The sequence below is a fragment of the Gorilla gorilla genome, chromosome 1, assembly GCF_029281585.2.
Source record: "Gorilla gorilla gorilla isolate KB3781 chromosome 1, NHGRI_mGorGor1-v2.1_pri, whole genome shotgun sequence".
Lineage (NCBI taxonomy): Eukaryota > Metazoa > Chordata > Mammalia > Primates > Hominidae > Gorilla > Gorilla gorilla.
In genome coordinates, this window is record NC_073224.2 from 117,213,452 (window position 1) to 117,229,599 (window position 16,148).

The following is a 16,148-nucleotide window of genomic DNA, read 5'->3' on the forward strand; positions in this document are numbered from 1 at the left end:
CAACAGCAGGGGATTCTTTTGGGCTGATCCATCTCCCTGATTCAAGACAAAGAAAGAGTCCACTTATTCATCCAATTGTGATTGGCAATAAAAGAAGTATGGAGGGATTGTCCCCAAAGGCTGTCTTTGAAATAAGATGGACAACTTCTGGATACAGATCCCAATACTAATATAGAAAGTATTCTAGCTCTATATATTAATTAAGGCTGGAATATTTTGCAGACAATAACAATGCTATGTATGGCAACTATGTACAACAAAGGAAAATATTTATGGTATATGAATTGCCTAAGAAATCTGGATAAAAACTATATGTATGTCGGCCAGCTATGGTGGCTCATGCCTGTAATCCCAGCACTTTGGGAGGCCAAGGCAGGTGGATCACCTAAGGTCAGGAGTTCGAGACCAGCCTGGTCAACATGGTGAAACCCTGTCTCTACTAAAAATACAAAAATTAGCCAGGCATAGTCACGTGCACCTGTAATCCCAGCTACTAGGGAGGCTGAGGCAGGAGAGTCACTTGAACCTGGGAGGTGGGGGTTGCAGTGAGCCGAGATCGCACCACCGCACTCTAGCCTGGGCGACAGAGCAAGACTCCATCTTAAAAAAACAAAACAAAACAAAACTATATGTATGTCTTGATTACAACTCTGTAAGAACATACATATGAAGAACAAATGAATAAAACACATGAAAATGCTATTAGTGGTGGTATTATAGGTCATTTTTCCTTTAAATTTTAAATTGATGTTTTAATGTTTATAATTAGTTGGCAATAAATAGAATTTTTTTTCCTTGCTGGCTTTAAAAAATTTACTAGGAACACTTAGAAGAGAGTATTTCAAAATAAAAAGTTGTAAGGTGAAAACAATCAGTAGAATTGTATGAACACCTCCCATATAAGGGGCAGATGCCAGGAAAAGAAGTCCTTAAGTTGATCCAGAGTTGGAAGCTGACAAGCAAGAGGTTGGATGCCACGATATAGAAGAGCACAAAAGAGGTATATGACCTAGCCCTTGACTCACAGTAAACTTGAGAGACTAGGCTTACAATAAATGATTCGAGGATAACTTATTCAGTTATCTAAACAACGGATGGGACTGGATCACTGAGGCAGTGACCTGTGGGCAGGCAGGACAATGCAGAGGTCAATTATGTGCCATCGGAGCTGATCAGATGGACCTGGGCTTAAATCCCTGTGCCACTGCTTAGCAGCTGTGTGATCTAAGACAACTTACTCAGGTTTCATTTTCTGCACTGTGAAGTAGAAATAATAATACCTACTCATAAGCTGTTGAAGCATTACAAACAATAAAGCAGGTAAAGTGCTTAATACAATGTTTGACACACAAAATTGCCATTATCGTTATTAACGCTTTATTGTTGCGTCATCTATGAGTATTTATGATGGAGGAAACTGATTTAGACTAGGGGCACATTGAATTCTTTGGAGGGACTTCAGGGAGGTATCTTAAGAGCCGTGAGAGAGTCTCAGGGGGCAGTGAAGACTCCCTCACTGCTGGAACAATGCTGTGGGCTCACCCTAGGCCTTCAGGAGGGGAGAGAGATGTGCAAGGAGGAACTCCATGGTGGTTCTTCTTTTGCTAGTGTTTGTGCTACTTCCCCACTTCTAAACAGGTGCATAGTACTCCAGAGCACCCTTTCATCTTCCTTTCCCACTCTTCTGTTCTGTTTTTCTTCTCTTCAACTCTTCTTACTTCCCTTTTCTCCTCAAAACCAAGTGGTGGATGGGTAAGGAACTATACTATCTGTTGTGTGTTCTAACTTTGCCGTTTTTTTTTTTTTTTTTTTTTTTTTTAAATCTTAAAGGTTGTCTTCTAACTTCAGCACTCAGAGTTTACATAAGTAAGCCTGGGTTTACCCTACCCACTTCTTCCCTTATTTTTAAAATATCTATTTCCCCAACCATTGTCTTTAGTAAGTACTCTAAAATGACAGTCATCAGCAGAAACGCAAGGATTCCAGGCCACAAGAGTTTGATCAAGAAAGGATTTTTTGAGGTAGCTATATCTTGCAAAAGAAACAGAGGTGTGAACTGTCTGCAGGGCTCTTCTCGGCAATGAGGTGTTCCTTCTGGATTCAGATATAGATCTTAATGGGGTAAACATTCTAGGTCTTACCACCATCTGTTCTTCTTTTTCTGCTTAGACTGTTAGTACCTGTTATAAGAGGAAAGGAGGCAAAAGTGTGAAAGAAAAATGGTTGGATCAGTGGTCTGAGAAAGAGGATAAAGTAGTCATGTGACATTATTCTTAACAGAGATTAGAATGATTAAAAACAAAAACAAGTTGGTATCCAGGATATTCAGGTACAACCACCCCTCACCTGCTGATTCCAATTTCACATTCCATTCCACATTGATGAATAATAATAATGATGTACTTTTAGCTTTGTCAGAAATCCTATCTGCATATTTATAAGGTCATTATGTTTAGTTGTTGCTGATACCTGGTCTGAGTCCAGCAATTACCACCTCTGTCTCTTTGCACACACTGGTAGACATACACACCACTGATTTGTACTTTCCTATAAAATTACTCTTCCCCTTTTTAATTAGAGTGTTTTCAGAAGCAAACCCTATCGTTAAGGCCATGTATGCTTCCATTATAAATACCTGTTTCCAGCCATTAATTATCTCCCAATGAATTACTTACTTAGAAGGAGATTTTTAATGCTTTTTTTTTTTTTTTTTGGAGACAGGGTCTCACTTTGTCACCCAGACTGGAGTGGTGGAGTGGTGTGATCACGGCTTACTGCAGTCTTGACTTCTCAGGCACAGGTGATTCTTCCACCTCAGACTCCTGAGTGGCTGGGACCATAGGCGTGCACCACCATGCCCAGCTAGTTTTTGTATTTTTTGTAGAGTTAGGGTTTCAACATGTTGCCCAGGCTGGTCTTGAACTCCTAGCCTCAAGCGATTCTCCCATCTTGGCCTCCCAAAGTGCTGGGATTACAGGTGTGAGTCATTGTGCCTGGCCTGTGCACACTTTTTATAATGGGATTTCTCTTCCTTACTTTTGATGTCCCCTCTCTCATAGTTAGTTAACCATTTTGAATTCCACTTAGTAAGAAAAGTTTCCATTTTCTTTTTCTTCGGGGGACTTAGATATGATCTGCACCTAGATGGTAAGAAGATTTTCCATATTTTGAAGTAGAAACTTTCTGTATGCCTGAATCTTGCTGTCAAGAATGTCTTGGCTAATCATGAAGGAAGAATATAAGAATGTGAGTAAAAACAATTCAACAGTCCCTGAGAACAACGTCAATAAATATTCAAAATTGCATAACCATTTTAGTGACTAAAGCACTGAGACTCATCCAATAATACTGTGGTTTGATAATTACACAGTTGTGAATTTATGATACTGTTAAATTGGGGAGACATCTTGGTGCATACAGGCCAACCCTTTCATACATCATTATATACAAAAAGTACACACCTACTTAGGAATTGAAGTGTAATACCTCCTAGCATAAAATGCTTAAAAGAAGATTTTAAGGGAGTGATACAGTGAGCATTCCTATATGAATTTTCCTGCTTATCTCAAGCATAGCAGAAGATTTGAAATTTCTAGGTAAGTTTTTTTTTTTTTTTTTGACAGGGTCTTGCCAGTGACTTGTAGTAGATCCCTCCGCGCGGAGCTCGGGCCGGCGCTTCTTCCTGCGGGAAACCCCTGGGTGCCCAAGGCGGCGGGGCCGAGGCCGCGGCGACAGTGGGGCGGGGCTTGCGGTGGGAGGAGGCGGCTGAGGCGGAAGGACACACGAGGCTGCTTCGTTGCACACCCGAGAAAGTTTCAGCCAAACTTCCGGCGGCGGCCGAGGAGCGGCGGACTCGGGGCGCGGGGAGTCGAGGCATTTGCGCCTGGGCTTCGGAGCGTAGCGCCAGGGCCTGAGCCTTTGAAGCAGGAGGAGGGGAGGAGAGAGTGGGGCTCCTCTATCGGGACCCCCACCCCATGTGGATCTGCCCAGGCGGCGGCGGCGGCGGCGGAGGAGGCGACCGAGAGGATGCCCGCCCTGCGCCCCGCTCTGCTGTGGGCGCTGCTGGCGCTCTGGCTGTGCTGCGCGGCCCCCGCGCATGGTGAGTATCGGGCTGAGGGGCGCTGTCCGCGGCGCCCGGGGCTGCCACCTGGGGCGACCCTTCTCCCCCTCGGTCCTTCTCTGTGTGGGAAGGCCAGGCTCGGCCGCCGGCGCTGAGCGAGGCCACTCGCTGGGTTCCCAAGAGTTTGGACATCGCCGGGGGCCCCTCCCGTGGTGCCCCGCCAACCCCCGGGGTTCCCCGCCGCGTCTGCTCCCCGCGGCCCGGGACCCCTCACACGCCTCCTTGGCAGGAGGGTGGCCGGCAGCAAGTCTCAGAAACTCCTTTTTCGTAGTGCCAGGGTGCAGGGAGGTGGGCAGTTTTGCCCTTCAGGTTCCGCGTTTCCTGGGGTCGAGCGAGAGCCGACGGCGGGCCTCGGAGGGGCTGAGCGAAGGAATGCCAGATTCTGGCGTGGAGAGCGGGGGCAGGGCCGCCAAGCCAAACGGCCTGCACCTTCGCAGTCAGCCTCGCCTTTGCCAGGGGGCGGCACATGGGCCGGGTGTGTGGGCTTGGTTTGGATGGGGACGGGGTTTTGCGGCGCGCCTGAGTTTTGACACTCCAACCCCACCGAAAGTCCGGAGGAGCCGGGTGTGCTGCTCGCGTCTTTGAAAGGTGGAGGCTGGAGAAGTAGGGCAACTGGTGTGGCTGCATGCTGAGGCACATGATTTAAAAATCTCAACTGCTGTTATTCTTTCCGAGGCGCGGAACTCTGCTGCTGTTTCAGGCTGTGTCCAGACCCAGGAATGTGGTGTGACGATCACCTATTCCTCCAACCTGGCAGCAGCATTTGCTGCTCCTTTGGCATGGCTGGGGGTGGGGCACGGGCGGGTGAGAAAAAGTGGATACGTTAATTCAAAGGGCTTCCTTAGAAAGCTTCTTTATGGTTGGATGTTTCTAACACGGTTGGACCAAGGAAAGGGAATCAAATCATATCTTCCCCATCCCACCCACACTTTTAGATTCTACATTTCTTCAGACCCTTTAGTGGAAATAACTTGGGCTTTGGAGCCCTGCTCTGTAATCCTGGATTCAAATCCAGCTCTGCTATATGAACTCACCAATAAAATGGGAATGAAATTATCCAGCTAATAGGATTAATTAAAATAATGTATATTAAACGGATGACACTCCAAAGGTGTTCAGAAAGTCCTTTCAGGGCCGAGGCTGTGTTTTACTGCTTCTGAGATTGATGCTCCCAGTGGGATGGTGTCTTGTGCATATTTGTTGAACGGAAAGCAGCCCCTTCTTTTTCTGAACCTAATCTGAATAAAGATTTTTACCTTCACCAAAAAACTAGTACATGAACTACATCTGTTTTTCAAAGAAAAGGTTAGGAAGATGATGAGCTTCAGAAAAATATGGTCTTTGTTCATTGTTAACAGTCAGTCGACATGTCAATCGCAGATGTTTAAAAAGAGAACAAGGTTATTTATCACCCGAAAATAGTACTGGGTTGTTCAGCACCAACTAGATACTTCTTGGAAAGTTCAAATTTCGTACACGTCTAGGTCACTAAGAATTTCAGAAGTGGACCAGGAGGCTTTGTAGTGATGAAGCAGAGCTATTGTTTCTGAAGCATTTAATAAAGAGCATATATGATGGTGTTTTTGCTTTTCCTTTTTCTTTGAGTGAAAGCTTTAAGTGTAGCTTTAGGATAGAGAGGAGTATAATCAATGAGACAGTCTGAGGGTAATAATCCTTGGTCTATCATTAACTTGTTTTGGTAAATAACTTAATCTTCATGATATGTAGTCTCCTCACCTATGAAGCAGGACTAAAGGAATAACCTGCTTTAGAGAATTGTAGGGAATAATAAATATGATTGTAAAGTGATTTGAAAAATTAAGTATTAAATAATATGATGTCAGAAATGGGATTACTCTGACACATAGGGCTTCTTTTATTATAGGATCTCAGTGCATAAAACTATGCCCTCCACCTCTGCTCTGCTGAGGTGCTGCGATTATTAGCTAGCTTTTAGGTAGTCAAGTTGAGTGTTAGTCAAGTTGACTCAAAGGATAGGATTTAGATATTTTGATTTTTAGACAGGTGTTCTTTAGATGCTAAACTAATGCAGTAGAAGAGATTTAGAAGCCTGTTTCTTGGTACAAATCTTAAATCTTCTTAGAGTCTATAGTGAAGGCTTCTTGAATCCTCTTAATTTATTATTGTGTTTTGCTAAGGTACCAATTACAGCACACCCTTCTAAACTTTTGAGTGTTCCTGTGTTTGGCTTGTGGCCAATTGTTAATTTAAACATCACGGAGTTTCTAAGGCAAGGAGATGTTAGCAGTATGTCTGATTGTCTAAACAGCTATCCAGGACCATCCTCTTGCTCCTTGTTTTCTTTTGCTTTGCAATGGGAAGTGACTCCCTGATTTTGCTGCCTGCTAGATAATTTCTCAGCTGAATTCTTCTCTTGCTTAAACAAAATCGGAGTAATTTTCTTTCAGATGGTGATGAAATTTAACCTAAAACTATTTTTCCTTTCACTTTCTTATTATTCCTTTTTTTTTGGTGTGGTGGAGAGGAGGAGGAGAGTGATTCCTAGTCTCTCTTATTTTTCTGAATGTTTAGATTTAAAAAATATTTACCCATAACTTCTTGGGATCTCTCTGCTCCATTCCCACCCTACTCCCTCTCCTGTAGGCTTCTATGACATAGAGGAGCAACTTTTGGTTCACCTGGATTGTAGTTGCTGACTTCAGGACCTTTAGAGAATGTTTAAATTCAGTGGGATATGCTTGGATGGTTCAGAGCAGCCTTACAATACATTTTAAAAATATCACACCCACAGAAATTCTATTTTGCCCACAAAATTTGCATTGATCTAGTTCCCACTCTGTGTTGCCATTCCTAGTGATCCTCCTCCCTACCTCTCCCATTATGGTAGAAAAAAACTCTGTGTCCTGGCTACATCAAAATCTGCTGGGGTGGATCTTGGACTCAGCACCCAGGGATTCTGATAAGGTAAGTTTGAGAATCCATATTTTTTCAAGGTTTACAGGTGATTCTGACAAGTAACTTGGTTGCAACCCACTGATTAAGTACATTTTTTTTTACCTTCAGGTGTGTGTATGAGGTCTTTCTAAATTTAAGAAATTTCCATAACAAATGTAACCTTAGTCATTCCAGTGTTTAACGCTTCTGACTCAAGGAATTTTAAAATTGCTAACGTAAGAGATATAGAATATAATGTCATTTCTTCTGTTTATCTGGGTGCAATATGTCTGCATTGACCCTTTAGAAGGCCTTCATATATTTAGATGATATAATACATTCTCCACCTCTCCTTTTCCCTTTTCTTCTGTTATCTCTTTTTCCTTAAATGTCATTCATACATGTTGTTTTTTGACCCTTTATCTATATACGTCTGCAATGATTTTAGAGTAAAAAACTGCAAGGCGTGATTTGAATAAGGATATAAGAAATTTTACATCATTTTCTTTATATTGTGTTCACAGTCCGTAGTTACATGCTTCCTTTCTTGATGTCTCAGTTCGAATGCCTAAATTTGAACTATTAATTTTCCTTCCACCCTTTCCTGATTTTCCTGTTTTTCCTGTTTTTGTTTCCCCCCCTTTCTCTGCAAATGACTTGAAACCAAAAGGTCTTCTTTTCTTTCTTTGTCAGCCTACCATATGTGTAGTATTTCGGACAGATCACTGAACTAGGAGCCAGAAGACCAGAATTCTTCTCCAGGTCTGTTATTAATTGGTTTGGTGACCTTGTAGGAGAGCCACTGTTTTGGTCCTCCATTTTCTGATGTTCATTGTTCATGGTCACAGAGCCAATTAGAGTTGAGACTAGAATTCCTTTCTTCTGGTGTCCAGTGCCTCATTCACTGTCCACATTGCTTCCATCTCATGTACAAATGCGCTTATGTGCACAAAAACTCTTATAACATCCTCAACTGCTTATTGTTAATGCGTACATGAGGAAGGAATCGTGTATTTTCACTTATGTGTTTATTCTAATGCCCATACCCTACCCCTGTATCTGGCATGATGCCTTGGTATCTAATAGGCACACAATAAATACTTGTTCAGTCGAACAATTATTTTTAGCCATTTTCTTATTTTGGACAACTGTGGTACTCCTAGACATTTTAAAAATAGTATGTGCAGGAGTCATGCTTACCTTACATTTGGGGAAAAACCGAATTTTTCCCTTCCCCAGATGTTTCATTTAAACTTGTAATTTTGAATTTCTTTGTGTGTGGGGTTTCTTTCTTTCTTTTTCTGATCACTTCTGCAATTTATAAAGGTCACTTTGACTTTGGAATCTCACTTCAAAGGCACTGCCATCCACCCCCTGCCTCTCACTCAAGTTTGCTTCCACTGCTTCCTATATTACTGTATTACTAGGCCAGCAATTTCTGTTATTTTGTCCAGAATAGCCACACCTTATTGTAATTTCATCATTTTGGGGACTAGTCATTTTTGGAATAGTATTTTTAAAATTAGAGTTAACTAAGTTTATATTTATTTTGATAATTTTTTTTGAGATTTTTTTCATTGAGTTGGATATTGCAAACTTGTACTGGATTGAGAGAATATGTACATTTAGTAAAGTATATTTGCTTTTTTTTTTTTGAACCAAGAGAGTCCCCTGAACACCCTACTGACAAAAACTAAAGGTGAAATATGATGAATAAATATTTGAGAGAATCACATGGTGTTGAGTTGTCTCTGCCACATGATTTTGATCCTTGAGGGCCAGGTCTGTGCTACACACATTTCTTCTCTGTACTACAGAACTTGTCTGGCATGTGCCCCAAATTCAGAGTCAACTGAGCAGCAGGTCTTAGTCACAGCATCTATGACTCCTGCTTTCCCACCTTTAGAACATTCTATAGGAGAGGCTGATGGTGAGTTGGAGTGTGTTTCTATGTTCTTTTTTCCTTTGAAGAGATAGGATCAGTTGAAAGCTGACCCCACCCACAGACTTTTTTTGCTATCTCTTTTAATTAATTAAGGAGTGGCTGAAATTTTCCTCTTTGTTGACTTATGCATTGGCGGGAACTTTAAAATTCATCTAGTCTTTCTGTCCATCCCATGCTGGATCTGATGTTTACAACATTCTAGTCAAGAGGTACCATATTTTCTCTCTTCTTGAACATCTCTTGTGGTAGACAGCTCTCCACAGCAGTTTATTCCATCTTTGGCCAGCTCTAATTCTTAGAAAGATCTTCTTATATTCAGCTGTAATCCGTCTCCTCATGACTTGTCCTCATTGACATCTACTCAGAAATTTGTCTCAGAGTCCTGAGACCTGTGCAGGTGATAGGGACCCAAAGAGATGCTTGTCTGTAGACTTTACTGAGCTGACACCCAGCTCTCCATAAAAGGAGTCAAACCCAGTGAGGAGCATGTCTGGGGTGATTGCTCAGGTAAAGCATCTTAGCCCTACTTGTTTCATACCTCCCTGCACAGGTGGGCACTGGTGGGAGAATAACATTTATCAAGCAGTGTTTCCCTAACCTCTCTTATGATAAGAATAGCTCAGGTGTTCTCATGGAGATTCTGATTCAGTGCATCTGGAATGTCATCTGGGAATTTGTGTGTTCAAGAAATAGCCAGGTGATTCTTACATTAGGAAAGTTTTAGAATCACTGCAGAGTGAATCTGGGAAATCAAAGTGTTTGTTTTTGTTTGTTTGTTTTTTGAGAGTATTAGAGACAGGTTGCTTTGGCTAGATCCTGTGGTCATTTTTCCCCCTTGGAAATGCCTCCTACTTGCTGGCCTCACTTAGTACAGAGAAGAAAGCTGCTATGGTATAAGGTTAGTAAAGTTGTTTGTTTTGTCTTAAAAGAAATTTGCGAAATCCAGCATTTTCAGACTTCTGTTTGTGTTGTATGACTTTGTTGTAAGCCTCCTTATTCCTCCATTAGAATGTTACCTGAGATGTTAGAATGCATAGGAGTTCCACAGCCTTTTTGGTGTCCACTAAAGAATTCTGTCCTCAGCCGTTGCAAATGGTGCTTCCTTTGAGGATTTCTGCTTCATTAGCTCATGAACACATATTTGGTGTCGGCAGTTTCCCTCAGATGTGTTAGTGTGGAGAGATATAAAGGTCACTCATTTCTGGTGGTCCTGCTTTTGGGGTTTCTGGGCTGCTGCAGCAAATGAAATAAGGAAAGGAAAATAAAGGAGGAATCTAGGGCTTCTTGAGCAGAACAAAACAATCTGCAAGAAGGGGCACAGGATTGCTCCTCTCACAAAGACACTTGATAATACTGTCCTTGATAGGAAGAAGGAAGTGGCTTCAGATCTGAAAGGATATGCTCATAGGCTTGAGACGGGACAAACTGCATCACTGGTAGTGGTAGGAGGTTTGCTGTAGATCTGTTTTTTCTCCTGTCTCTCTTCTTTGAGGAGAATATTATCTGTATGGCAGAACATACATTGTGGTCTTAAAAAGGAGAGTAAAGCCAAGAAAGGGGGATGATAAAGCCATAGCTTGGAATAAGAAAAGCAAAGGAATTATTGTATTAATTTGTGTATGTAAATACATAGGTTTCCATGTAATTCACTGGTAGGATCACTAGCCCTTGGCACTAACATTTGCTATCTTTGTAGCTCTGCTGCCTTAGTGGTATATTGGGGGAGCATTGTGGTGTATTGTCACACTTAATTTGTGTGCTTCCCTTGGCATCATGTGGTAGCAAGTACAGGGTATTCTACTCTTCTAGATGTGTGGGAATCATTGACCAAGTAGAAAATATGGTCCTGCTCCCGAGGAGCTGACATCATCATGGAGACAAGACAGATAAGCACACAATTAGGAATATGAAATACAGTTATTTTATCATTTATCTATGCTCTCTGAAAGCAGTTTCCTGCAGTCAGGGTGACTCGGAGGTATAGGGTCTTGGGAGTAAACTTCAGGTCTTAATACCACCAGGGAAAGGCGACCTCCAGCTCACCCTTGCTGGGCTTGTCTGCTGTCGTGAGCTGTCTGCCATTTTCCTCTTTCTGTGTTGTAATTTAGAAGTATTAGAACTTGGCTTGGGGAAAAGACAAAAACCCCTTTGTCTGGTGAGGGTGTAAATATAAATTTGGCACATGTTGTGGTGTCTATTATGTCTGTTAGTGGGTTTGCGGCGAGAGACTGCTGTGTTCTTAGTCCCGAATGCCAAGCCTGAACTAGGACAAGTTATGGTGGAAATATCTTCCTTGGAAGATGCAGTTCTCAGTGGCAGTGGCTGAAGGAACTTCTCGTCACAGCCAGGCAGTGACTGAAGTGTGGTGTGGACACACCCAGAGTTGCTGCCTCAGGTGGCATTGATTAATCATACTAATATCTCCCTCACCCTTTTGTACTTGTCTTGGCAAAACCCTGTTCTACTAGCTCCCCAATAGTTTGGCCTTTACTAGGTATGATTGAACAAGCTCTTGGGGGTTCACCTTAGTGTCCCTTGCCCCTCTCGCATTTCCAGCCAGCTACGTCGCTCCAGCCATGCTACCCCGGGTCCTCTGGCCAGACAGTGAGGGGCTGGGTTTTTCTTCCCATTGGACTGAAGCACCTTTCCCTGGAGGCTTGCCTAGGGCAGTTTCTCTTCTCCGAGTCAGTTCCTTCTGCAGGATACTGGCAGCTGGCAGAACTCTGGGTTATTTGAATACATCAGCCAAACATCTTGCCAAGATGGACTCACTGTTGCATAAAGACAGGTTGGATCTATGGGTGTTGCAGAACCTGTTTCTGGGTTAAGAGTAGCTCTCTCACCCTTATTATATATGTTTATTCATATGATGGATGTATGTGTGTATTTTGTGAAGTAAGGAAAACATGATGATAATATTGTGGTTGGAGTTAGATACCTTATCCTAAATATGTTGTCTTTTTAACAAATAGCATTCCTTTAAAATACGGTTGTGCTTGATGAATAAGGTGTTGTACAAGAAGCTGTGGTTACATTCTAAAATAAACTGCCTTGTTCTGAGGCAGGCACGTTTTAAAATTGTTGTTTGCTTCTTTTTCATCTCTTTTTATTTTCATCTTTTTTTTGTGAGAAGATTCTGGAAGTTTTTAAGCCTCAAATATTTTCAATAATCTATTTTAACTGGTACCTAGCAGGGAGAGGTTGTTCTATTGGTATACCTAACCAACATTCAAATAAGAATAATTGAATACTGTTTACTCACTAATCTGTTCTGTTGAGTTTCTAAGTATGAATAATCACAAAACTAGATAGTGCTGATATATTAACTTCTCTAAATGGTAAATGTGGTAAGTAGCAAAGACATTTTTGTTTAATTCTCTCCTTACACATGCTTTGATTCAGACGCTGTCAAGACACATTGAAGTTTGAGGACATGTGTATTTCGATTATTTTATTATATTTTTATTTGCTGTGAATATGGGTTTAATTATTTGCTAGATCTTCTTTAGTTAGAAACATTAAGGGCATTTACTTTATTACAACATTTAAAGTGCATTCTAATCTTCATGAGGAATTTTAGGTAAAAGACCGTATCCTGAGATTCATGCAAGTCTTTGGCATTATGTTACTATTTAAAGTAAGTAATATGTAGTGGCTTCTCTGACATATTCTTTCTAAGAGAGTTAAGGAAAATAGTTGTAACTAAAAACAAACATTGAAACAGTTTAAGGTAGGTTTACGTAGCAACAGAATTATTCGTTATGTTTACAGATAATTAACTCATATTTATACTTTGCTGATTTTCTCTGGCACCTTTACAAGATTTTTTTATTTTTGTAATATAAAAAGTAATTATGTTTGAAAAAGTAGTTAAGGATGTTTGAAGAATCTAGAAAAGCATAAATAAAATGTCCACAATCATGCTGCCATTAATTTTTTGGTATACGTCTTTGGTTTTTTTACCCTTAGATTTAGAAAAGCTGTTGATTTATTTATATATATATATATATATTTTTAGTTTATGAACAGATCTACATATATATATATGCACACACACATAATATACTATTGTCAACACTAGGTTTTATTTTTAAAAATCTTTACCATTTGATAAGTGGTAAATATTACTTAATCTTAATATGCCTCTCTCATTACAGTGATATTGAATGTTTTTTTATATCATCAGTGGCGTTTGTATTGCCTTTTTTTCCACTTATTTTGGTAAATTGTGTCTTTTACTCATTTAATTATTTTCTTACTGGTTTGAAAAAGCTCTTTAAATATTAAGGGTGTTAGTCTTTTGTCTTAAATATGTCACAATATGTATGGAAATAATTAGCAGTATATAACATAACATCAAATTGCTACCAATGTTGATATAAAAATTGTTCATTTCATAGGTTAATTTTTTTTAATCCTTTGGTTTCTAATGATATTGGTTAATTCATTTGCTAACTGCTATTTTCTGTAGCTACTTGAAAGTTCTTATCTGACTGTATTGTAAATCAGCATGCTTTCATATAATTTTATACATATACATATACATATACATATAATTTTATATAATACATATAATTAATAAGATAATTAATTTCAAGAATTAAACTTGTCAATTTTAACATTGCTGTTACATCTGAAATAAACTTATGTGATGTTCTGGTAAAAAAAAAAAAAAAAGAACAGTCACTGGAACCCCTCTTTCCTGATCCAAAGCCAACATACTTAACCATAATAAATAATGCCATTGTCTGGTGGAATCCTGTAGTCCCTTAGATAGTGTAATTTTGTATTTAATGTAAACATTTTGTGCACTAAACTGACTTACATTTTACTTTTTAAAACAATATTTTAATTCTGAATGAACATTTGCATAATAGGAGAATGATCTAAATTGCAAACTTCCATTTTGAAGAGTTGTAGTTCTTTTAAATCTTTTTGTAACTGGGAAGAAGAATGGAATTATGTTTGTTGTAATCCAAGGAAAGTTGGTTAGCATTCTTTCCTGTTACTTTTTGATCCCAAAAGAGATTCTTTAGTAGATTAAGACCAGGAATGAATGTGTGGATTTTTTGAAATAAAAAATTGAGAGAGATTGTAACTAGCAATTCAGAGCCAGATTTATGTTCAGAAATGTTTGATGCCAGCCATTTTAGCTACAAATAGCTTTTTCTTGACTGTACAGTTGTGTTCTTATGGTACCATTCTGAAAGTGATGTAAGAGACCATGTAAAATGATTGGAATGCCTCAGCATCTGAACAATGCACATAGCCAATTATTAAAATTACCCAGTACTAACCTGTCTTGGCTTAGGAACTATGGAATTAACTGTGGGTAGCATTTCTACACATATCATTACAGAACAAGCATAAAGACAAGCTTGTTTTTTTCCTTTTCTGTGGATTTGTTTTTTCTTATTACCATATCTTTTGTTACGGAAAACTGGTGGTCATCTATACTAATAGATAAGAGAAGTGTGTTTGACACCAATACCTAATCTTAGATTATCCCTGCTATTTTAAAACACAGTCCTTCACCTGCATGCTCAGACGTGTGGGTTCTTTCAAACTTACTGGACTTCCTCCTTAGGTTTTAGTTGTGTTAGTCAATAGTTGAATGTTGAAGGAGAGGATGCCAAGGGATATTAAGGTAAAAGAGATAAGTGACAGCAAACATTATTTATTTTTAATTATCTCTCAGAATGACTTTTAGATACCCTTTCCTACTACCTTTTGATTTTTGCTTTAGCATAGCTGGTGAGTTTTGGAATCAGAGAGACTGGGCTCTGATTTGTACTAGCTAAGAATATTAGACAAGCCACTTAACTTCTTTAAGTCTCAGTACCCGTATTTATATAATGGGAATAATAATAATATCTAACTTGCAGGATTGTTTGTAAAGATTGAAAGCAACATATTTAATTGTGCTTGCGTGGTTCTGGGCACAGAATAGGCACCCGAGTGTAGGGGCCCCTGAACTTTAAAGTTCATTACTTTCATGGTAATTCCTCCTTTGGAATATATAGTCTGGGAACATTTGTCTCTAGACCTTGTTTCAGTTTCTTTTAATGACTCCCTTTAGGCTCTGCTTCATGGCCAACGCAAGATTATGGATCACCTAAAGAGCAGACTAAAAGTACTATTGTCTAGTAACTTCAAGTTTGTAGGTTAACTCACTGTGAATCAAAAGCTTTTAAAAATCTTTTGCGTGGTCATAGTTTGTAGTGTCTTGTACCTCTCATCTCAGAAGCAATTGATTCATAGAAAAAATTATTTAGGATTTCAGATTAAAGATGAAGAACTCTTTCAATAAGAAGGAACTGATTTGGTTGGATTATTTGTTTCTTTCACCCCTGAGTTTTCATGGAAATCAGGTTTAAAATGTTAGAAGCAGTTGGTTTTCAGCGTTGGGAAAGCTTATCTGATCAGGCATGCGAAGTGGCCTATGTCGGATTTCTGAGCTAGGAAAGGCTAGGGGAGGTTGAGGAGATTATTGTACTTGTAATTCCTGAGCATGGTTGAGACACAAGGAGAGGATTGTGGAAATTGTTTTTAAAAAATTGTTGAAGTTAATGCATTCTTGGGTGGATTTGCAAAACAGAACAAAACAAAAAGTTGTTGAAGTTAGTTACACTGGTCTGACAACGTGTACTTACCACCCCCATTTGGGCTGGAGGAATGGATCTAATAATAATATAGGTGTTTGTGATCTAATTGGAATCATGTAATCATTTATCATTTCTGGGTTAGATGGTAAGGATTTTCTGTTTCACAGATTTTTAGACTGGGAATTGTGCTATTATAAAATAATATTTTACGGCCGGGCGCGGTGGCTCACGCCTGTAGTCCCAGCACTTTGGGAGGCCGAGGCGGGCGGATCACGAGGTCAGGAGATCGAGACCATCCTGGCTAGCACAGTGAAACCCCGTCTCTACTAAAAAATACAAAAAATTAGCCGGGCGTGGTGGCGGGCGCCTGTAGTCCCAGCTACGTGGGAGGCTGAGGCAGGAGAATGGCGTGAACCCGGGAGGCGGAGCTTGCAGTGAGCCGAGATCGCGCCACTGCACTCCAGCCTGGGCGACAGAGCGAGACTCCGTCTCAAAAAAAAAAAAAAAAAAAAAAAAAAAAAAAAAAAAAAAAATAAAATAATATTTTACATTAAATAATGCT

At 40.0% G+C, this 16,148-nt stretch overlaps 1 protein-coding gene across 10 annotated transcripts in view; it reads left to right on the top strand.

Annotated features, from left to right (window-relative positions):
• Positions 1-3,541: 3,541 nt before the first annotated feature.
• Positions 3,542-16,148, top strand: part of LOC134756922 (myomegalin-like) — a 54,320-nt gene continuing 41,713 nt past the window's right edge. For 4 of the 10 annotated variants that reach the window (XM_063696994.1, XM_063697022.1, XM_063696946.1 and 1 more), the window contains exon 1: positions 3,693-4,099. In XM_063696994.1, coding sequence (XP_063553064.1) covers positions 3,975-4,099 — 125 coding nt within the window. In that variant the 5' untranslated portion in view covers positions 3,693-3,974. Of the gene's footprint in view, positions 3,597-3,684; positions 4,100-16,148 lie in introns of those variants that run through there. The other 6 variants (XM_063696907.1, XM_063696938.1, XM_063697063.1 and 3 more) reach the window with 5 other exon arrangements.